At 47.1% G+C, this 8,659-nt stretch overlaps 1 protein-coding gene across 1 annotated transcript; it reads left to right on the top strand.

Moving 5' to 3' along the window:
• Positions 1-6,454: 6,454 nt before the first annotated feature.
• LOC136463033 (uncharacterized) lies at positions 6,455-8,108 on the top strand. Its single transcript, XM_066462079.1, has one exon. It carries the CDS (start codon positions 6,555-6,557, stop codon positions 7,080-7,082), a length of 528 nt encoding a protein of 175 aa, XP_066318176.1. The 5' UTR covers positions 6,455-6,554; the 3' UTR covers positions 7,083-8,108.
• Positions 8,109-8,659: the final 551 nt, after the last annotated feature.

Here is an 8,659-nt window from a genome sequence, read left to right as displayed (position 1 = left end):
TAATAATAATATAAACTCCATATAGAGCCTAGAATCCGCGCAATGAGAGAGCTCTAACTACTGTTTTAATTACTGTTTTCCATTCCGACATGGCGATGTGGGGTCGTGCGTGCCCTCACATCGATTCGGTCTCTCCTAATTCATGGGGCCTGGATACCGTGGTGGGCCTCTTCTTGAGCCCTGAGCATCCTGGATTACATAGACGGATTGAACTTATAGTATTTTTCTTTTTTAATAAATTAACGAATAGTATTTATTAGCCTATCTTTTCAGCGAAACGAACAGGAGAACGGGAGTTGAGCGATGACAGCCATTAAAAAGAAGTAAGATGCTTTCATCGATAGATTGACCAAGCATAAAAGGTACGGAGTACATGTAAACATTTATATGTATGGCAAATAAAATTAATTATCAAGGTGAAATAAGAATATTGTGTGTAAGATAAGATCATTCAACGAACAAATACTTGTTTCTACTTTCTTGGTCCATGAGTCTGACCAATCTCATCCATAGCTGCCTACAAATATTGTCTCCTCCAATGCGTGCTTCTTGCAGAGCACTGAGATGCCTGAGTCCAGGGACAACCGGACAATGGAGAAAAGGCCCTCGCCAAACTCGCCGATTGAGCAGATTTGCCCGTCTCTGGCCTAAACGGCAGCGGATCTACCTCGACGGTAGCGAATGCGACCGGCCTACACCCGCGTTATGCGCTTGCTGCTCTAGCAGCAATTTCTTCTACTACTGAAAACTCTTTGGTTCTTAATTCAAAGTATAGGTATCTGCTTCATGCCGAATGGTTGATGGGTTCTTTTTCTTTCTTGTTATTTGATTTTGTATTCAATGGGTTTTTGTCAATATTTCCTGAGCATTTGAGACTGATGAATGCAATTCCCATATATTCAAGACAGTGAGAGCCACATTCAAGAGTAAACAATACCTCAAGTTGCATTTAATTTCCTGATGTGTGACACGCTTCCAGGTATGCGGTGTTACCACCCGAATAAGGCGTTGACAACACCCTGAAAGCGTGCTTCCAGGTATGCGGTGTTACCACCCGAATAAGGCGTTCACAACGCCCTGTAAGCCACGCTTCCAGGTATGCAGTGTTACCACCCGAATAAGGCGTTCACAACGCCCTGGAAGCCACTTTTACAGGTATGCGTTGTTACCACCCGAGCAAGGCATTCACAAAGCCCTGAAAGCCACGTTTCTAGGTACGCGGTATTACCACCCGAATAAACCCCTCGGCACCCGAGGAAGGATCTCGGCACCTAAGCAAAACACACGCCAGTCTTCAACACTTGAGGAAATTAAGGCTCGCTGCTTAAAGACCTCGAAACACGAGAAGGAGCACGTAGGTACTCACGGTACCTAAAAGTTACAGGGGAGCTGCGACACCCGAGGGCTGAGCTATCTACTAGCTTGTCATTATGTCCTACGGGGCTACTGTCGAATATATGGGCCAGGAGTACTTGCACCACCTGTATATTCGTCCACGTCGAGCTATCGTGCCAGAAGCCGTGAAGGAAAAGGCCCACAAAGGACGAGGAGGTCGATCAATGTGAAGACCAAGGCACGCCAAAAATATCCAGAGATTGGCGTATCTAGACGATAGCATAGGATCAATCTGTTGCGCATTCTGTATAACAAACTAGGAAACCCATCTGTTAACCGGTCGTCCTCATTGTAACCCTACCCCTCTGCCTATATAAAGGAGGGTAGGGACCTCACGATCAGGATCCGATCCATCTCATATACTATGTAGCTAGGAGCAACGGCCTCTGTAACCGAACATACGAATACAAAAAGAGCAGCAGCATCAACTGGACTAGGGTTTTACGTGCTACCGCGGCCTGAACCAGTATAAATTCTTGTGCCTCATGTGCTACCATCTGATTCCTCTTACGCGATCACATTGCTAGGCATTGCTGGAGCTAAATCATCCGACAACTCCCAATCCAACGATCTCAAGATGAGGACAAAGAAATTATAACAAGGTAATTGGTTCTATTTGAAATAAGGCGAGAAGCCGATCGGGTTGTCGGTTGGGTCGGAGAAATCTCGATATTTAATCCTTAATCCATGCGCCTCTCTACATTTGACTCCTGATTCGCAGACCTTTAAAAATTTGGCCCCGTGCACATGAATTCTTTTAACCTGAGGCATTATTCATATTTTCTCTCATTTCCTATTTTTCAAGTGTAAGGCGAAGCTGATGTCCCTTGATGTGGAGTCCGCGCGCAGATCCAGTCGAGCCACCGGCCGTGGAGGGGGTAGCCGCGCCGCCGCCGGCCGGGCCTACTGCACGGGCTGGCATCCGTCTCTTCGATGCTGGTAGACGTCGCGAATAAATGAGCTGTATCGGTGAGATCCAACAGCAATAGCTAGGACTGATTTAAATAAAGAACAGAAAATTAGGATCGTTTGTTTTTTAACGGGTTTTTTTATACGCCACGCCCGGTATCCATTTGGCCGCATGCCTCCTCCAGAAGAAAACCTGCCTAGAGTACGTGGTTAGAAGGAGGGAGTAACTACTCCCAGGGAGTAGGGAAAATTTTCCCTAAATAAAATTCAATTAAGAAAATTATAAGTAACTTTAAGTTGAAATGGCTTACTCCAAGGTTTCTGCACAATTAATTGAGCTGATGCATGTAGTCACAAATTCCACCTTACTCACGTTTGCTCATCTTAGAGAGAACAGAAATTAGTGATTGGTACTTATTATTCTCAATGGACAATGAGTTCAGTGCTTTTGATTTCTGCTGATCATCTGGACTGTCCAATACAATAATATCATTATGATTACCCTCAAGGTCATGATTTTGCTGGAAGTTGGTAATTGTTGATGCTGTATTTTGTCATGAATTAAATCCTCAATAGCATTTGATTCAACAATATGATCCATTCTTGTAAAAACAAGAATAAACACATTTTTTAACTCAAATATGTTTGCAGCTAAAAGCAAACCAGAAAAAATAATTTTTTTCACATATTACAATGAATCACGTATTGGCCAGCAATAACCAAACCATAAAAAATATGTTCTTTTTCACATATTACAATGAATCAGATCCCAATCACATACTCTGTATTGGCCTAGCACAAGTGCACTCGAATAATAGCACATATGAATCAACTAAAAAAGACACGCATATGAATTATCAAACAGAGACACATGAAAAACTAAACCTAGCGAATCCATAATCCGAAGGGAATATACTATGAACTAATCTTAAAAAAAATACCACATATTACTACTTATCGGTACATAAGAACAATCAGTGAGGAAGCTAACCTTGTCGAACATGTGTATGGCGAGATCAGAAGATTTTGTTCTTGCTCAGCTCCTCGAGATATATAAAAAAATCAAAGTTGACGTGTGTACGATAAGATCAGGTGCTTCTCTGCTCAGCGAGATCAGGTACTTGTCTGCTCGGCGAGGCGCTTCTTTGTTCGGCAAGACCAGGTACTTGTTCTGCTTGTCAAGGGTATCCCAAAGGCACCAGTAATATATAAGTACGAAAACAAGCAGAACGAATTTGGGTCGGACGTGGAGTTCGTAACGTACCATGGATTTGATTTTCGATTTGATTAGAATCCAATTCCGATCTGATTCTGACTCCGTCGGCCAACACGGCGGCGCCTGCAACTCGAAGAACGTGGCAGCTGCCGGCCTGGGTGGCCGCGGTGTCTGTCCGGGGGAGCCTGCAACGTCCGGGACATCCGGGCGGGCGGCCGCATACGACGTCCGGGACGGCTGGGCGGGTGGCGGGTTGTGGCCGCGCTGGGCGGCCAGGGTTGCCGGCGGAGCCGTCCTGGTTGGCCGTGTTAAATTTTTACGTTCACAGGACTTAGGGTTTTAGAGTTAAGCTGTTACAAGTTTGCTGTCCGAAATGTTTACTTTCTGGACAGATTTAATTGACTGATTTGTTTGATCTAGATAACTGTTGAATCACCTCAAGAGTATTAAAAGAAAGTTGTAGACAATTTCATAAGCTTTCCAAAATGTCCACAACCATATGATTTCGATATATATAACTCCAGTTATGGTTAAAACAAGTAACTGTTGTTTTGTAGTTCGGTAAATGAGTCGCATGAGTGTTTGTTTAAGCAATAGAGAAGAGATATGTACCTACTCAGTAAATTATGATGCGCTTGTTATTACTTTAATACCATGCTGTTGAAAATGCTTACAAGGATGCATTCATCACTTCTTATCATATTATACGTGTCGTCATATATGCATTCGCAATATCTCATTCTATGATCGTGCATATAGGATCGACCGAGGATGTAACGTTGCTGGAATTCAACGAAGAAGAGAAAGGGGATCAGCAGGAGAATCCTCAAGCCGCAGCACCCGAAGACGAGGAGCAGAATCCAGAAGAGCTTCCAGAGTGCCCTGATCACTGCCCCACTTCTTTTCTGAAAGGCAAGCCCCGGAGCATTCTAAGTCTCCGAGTATTTTACAAAATATCACTTAGTCCTTTATGATTGATGCATTAGGTTATAAGAGTTGATTAAAAACACTTGATGCATGAAACTACCTTGTCCAGATACATATACCTTTAACACTGTGTAGGTCCAGGATCGAATATCTGCTTAGCCGTGCTTAGACCGGTAGAAGTCAGGTGATTTCCTGTCACCTGCGAGATATAGGTGGATACCGAAGCACGGTTGGCTATATTTGCTATCGTAGAAAAGAACCATGGGGTAATGTAAATGGAGACCGGACGGGATGTCGATAGAGAAGCAACAAGACATGGAGGTCTTGGGTGTGGATCTATCCCCGTCTGTGTCGATTAAGGACTGTACCGTTATTGGCACTTCTGACAAAATTGAACACATGCCTATCACTTAGCTGGCCGGACAACTCATTCCGACCGCGAAGCCGAGTAGCTCAACTTAGGCCGGGCCTCGTTCTGTTGTGTGCCCTCTGCGGGGAGCGGATCAATAGACCGTGGGCAAGCATGACCTAAGCGACCTAGTCCGGGACCATGGGCAGGCATGGCTTGAGCGACCTGGCTACCGTCAGTCCCTGATTGTGCAGCGCTGTACAAACCCGCGAAATGTGTACCTGAGTTGTACCAAATGTGACCTAAGGCCGCCTTCGCGCGGTATGCCTGAGTTTGTGTTAGGAATAAATTCCCGGCTGGTTGAAATCGATTCGAATCTCCGTCTCTCCCGGATAGTGAGAAACTTGGCTAGCTCCAACATCGTAGTAATTGTATTATGGAAGTTGATGGTTCGGATAAATATGGAATTATTACACCTGCTATGGTTACTATTGTATGCTCTAAAATGATATACCACATGTTTGACACATGATAGTTGCTAATCTAGAGATGAATAGCTATAATTAACTTGATGGCCGAAGTATAATTGTATAATTGAGTTAATCGCTTTTTATGCAAAATGTTGTCAAGCTGCCTCCACTTATAAAGCCTTGCATAATCCTTGGAGTCAATTTATTTCTGGTTTATGACGGATAAGTCTAGCTGAGTACCTTCTCGTACTCAGGGTTTTATTTCCATTGTTGCAGATGGTACCGTCTATCACGGATATTGCAAGAGTTACTTCTATCCCGCCATGGATGATGAGTAGGCCTTGGGCAGGCATCTTTAGTAATCCCTCTATTATGTTTTTGTGGATTGTGATCATGTGTTGGCACTATATTTGAACCATGTTGGAAATGCTACTTTCGAACTTTACTTTATTTCCGCTACTATCTATCAAACTTGGTTTGTAATAACACTATTCCGCACTCTGATGGATGAAATGTACCTGTGAACTTTATGTAATATGTGATATGTATGTTGAATCATGTACGATCTTGGTTGTATGTGGATCGTTTATCGAGATCCGTCGTGGTATTCGACAGACTACCGGATTTATATGAGATCAAATATGACAGTGCGGCCGCTTGTGGACTACTATTGTACCTATGCTCTTATAAATTGATCGGTTCGCAGCGCCGGACGTCGGAGATGAAGACGTCGGGGACCGAGAGACAGGAGGACATGGGGGGTTATTGCTACCTGCTTTCCCAAAGTTTTTTTTTCTAAGGGAGCTTAATTAAAGCGTGTTATTCAATTCCACAGCCGCGGTTTCAAACCAAACAGTGGTTGAGTTTGTCAAAAAAAAAAAAAGTAGCGTCACCACCCCACTCGACTTTTCCAAGAAAGAAAGTTCGGTAGATAGCGATTCGCCATAACAAAGGGGAGCGCACAAGAAATTTCCGATGCCGCGTCGATTCACACGTCGCTATCAATCGTGGTCGCATCTTCGCGGTTCCCACGCTCCAAAACTCACGCCACGAAAGGTTGCAGGAAATTTCGCGTCCCTGCACAAAGGTACCACGAGAGGTCGCTGACGCAACTTGACTTTTGTTCCGCGTTCTCGGCTGCGTTCGGCTAGTATTAAATATTGTTCTACGGCTAATCTATACGGATTAAAGCCGGATGAACAGCACGAGCGAACACGCCGCTCACCTCTCATGGACCTATATAAGGTCCAGTACACCATGCGACATGGCAACAAGCAGGCTCCGGTGAATGGTGATGCACTCCAAGATCAAACTACCAATGCCTAATGATGGCGTACGCGCCGTGGCGACGCCCGTCGCGCGAGAGCCGCTGCTGCAGCAGCAGGACGCAGCATCACCGCCGCAGCCACACGAGGCCGGCGATGGGCAACCGCTCGACGCCGCGGGCGCCCGTGTCGCCAGCAGCTTCCCGTGGCTGCCGGCCGCGGGGTTCGCGTACCTGACGTTCAGCTCCGGGATGGCGCTGCACCGGTGCTGGCCGGACCGCGGCGACGTGGCGTTCGTGGTGTCGGCGTACGCCGACCTGCTCCTGCTCTTCTGCTGCCTGCGGCGGTACGAGCGCGCGGAGCCCGGGTCGTCCCTCAGGGAGTGGCTGAAGCTGGCGGTGTGGCTGCTCACGTCCGCGCTCACGCTCCTCTTCTCGTACAAGGTGGCCGCCGTGATGCCGGCCGCCGTCGCGGCGGTCGTCTGGGTCATGGGCCTCGCCACCATCTGCGGTGGGTTCCTCGCATTCTTCTGCTTTCAGAAGAAGACGTGAGCGGTCGGGGACGGATCCTCGCGACGACCAACCCTCCCCCATCGTCCGTCCATCCACAAGCGTGAAACGGTAGAACGTCCTGTTTTGCTAGTGGCGGAACGGAAACAAGCAAGCCAGGCACTCGCGCGCACTGCTGCCTGCACGCGGCCGGCGGCAAGGATCGATAGGCGCGGGCACCACAAGGGTTGTTTAGTTGTGCTCCTGCTCCCGGCCAGGCAGCCTGAATGGCGCTGCCTGGCCGGCGAGCTGCCTGCCTAACACCCCGAACACACCCACGCTCTCCCATCCCCTGCTTTCGTCGCCCTCTGTCTCTCAAGCTTTCCCTCGTCCTCTCGTTCTCAACTCCCAAGCTGATCTCTCCCGGCCCCGCTGGCCGGGCCGCGGTCTCTCTTTCGCTTTTAAATTCGCAACGCTCTCGCTCCAATCGAAGCAGGCAAGCGCTATTGTTATTGTCGACGTGGGTCGTCGGCGGTGTCATCTCTCCTGTGATTGAAGCACGCGGGCGCAATTGACTTCACCGGTGCTCGTGATTCCGCCGATAATGACGGTTCCAGCTCGCCTCTTTCGCTTTCCTCGACCGGGCCCGATGCAACGAAATCATGCAAGTTGGTTCCCATTTTCCCCGCCCGTGGATGTCCAAGTGACGAGCTGAGGTCTCATTTTCGCCGACGGACATCGCACGCGCATCCCATTTGCACTGCAGCACCACTTCCGGTTGCATTGCACACCCTGTCAGGACTCAGGACGACGTACGTCTGTGGCAAGGAGTAGGACGTCTGAGGTTAACTCCATTATTATACGCTCCTACTTCAGGAGAGAGAGAAAATACTCGATCTTTCCCCGGCAGTAGTACTAGTGTCTTCGGTTGAGCTTTCGTTTTAATAAATAAATATAAATGACCAATGTACAGTTATGTAATAATTAAGTGAGTGGGCATGCATGTATAGTGAAAGTTTAAGTAGCCTTTATGTGTACAGGTGTTTCCAAAAACTGTCACAGTATAAATAAATAAAGCGTTTTCATTGATCTTTTTGCTCAAAAGATGCTCCCCAAAGATTGATGCACGGGGCACATGTTGTTAATCTTGTGGATTTAGTCTTGGTTAACATGCATTCGAAAACCTGACTTCTACCGTCTCCATCCTATAAATAATGCGGTTCTGGTCCACGAAATACATCCGACGGTCTACCGAAGGGAATACCCACGGTAGTAGATAAATCGATGGAGTTGCGTGTGAGGGAACCAGATGGTGACACAGAGCGCAATAGACAGCGGTTAGATAGGTTTAAGCCATCAGTTTGACGTAATACCGTACGTCATGTGTCTTTGTGGATTGTATTATGAGAGATTAGATAAAAACGAGGGGTCCCTACCCGCCTTATATAGGCCGGGGGTAGGGTTACAGGTCGGTTGTTTCTATCCTAATCGGTTTACAAGATAGGAAGTACATAGATTGCGGAATCTAGCATATCCGAATAGATCATTCTTAAACGTCAGGGATCTTCATGCAGTCTTGCGAGGCACGCCGACCTGTGCCGTGCTCCGCGCGGCGTAGTCTTGCGGGCTAGGCCTCCCCT

Source organism: Miscanthus floridulus, chromosome 7 (assembly GCF_019320115.1).
Source record: "Miscanthus floridulus cultivar M001 chromosome 7, ASM1932011v1, whole genome shotgun sequence".
NCBI classification, from domain to species: domain Eukaryota; kingdom Viridiplantae; phylum Streptophyta; class Magnoliopsida; order Poales; family Poaceae; genus Miscanthus; species Miscanthus floridulus.
This window is presented reverse-complemented; position numbering and strand designations above follow the sequence as displayed.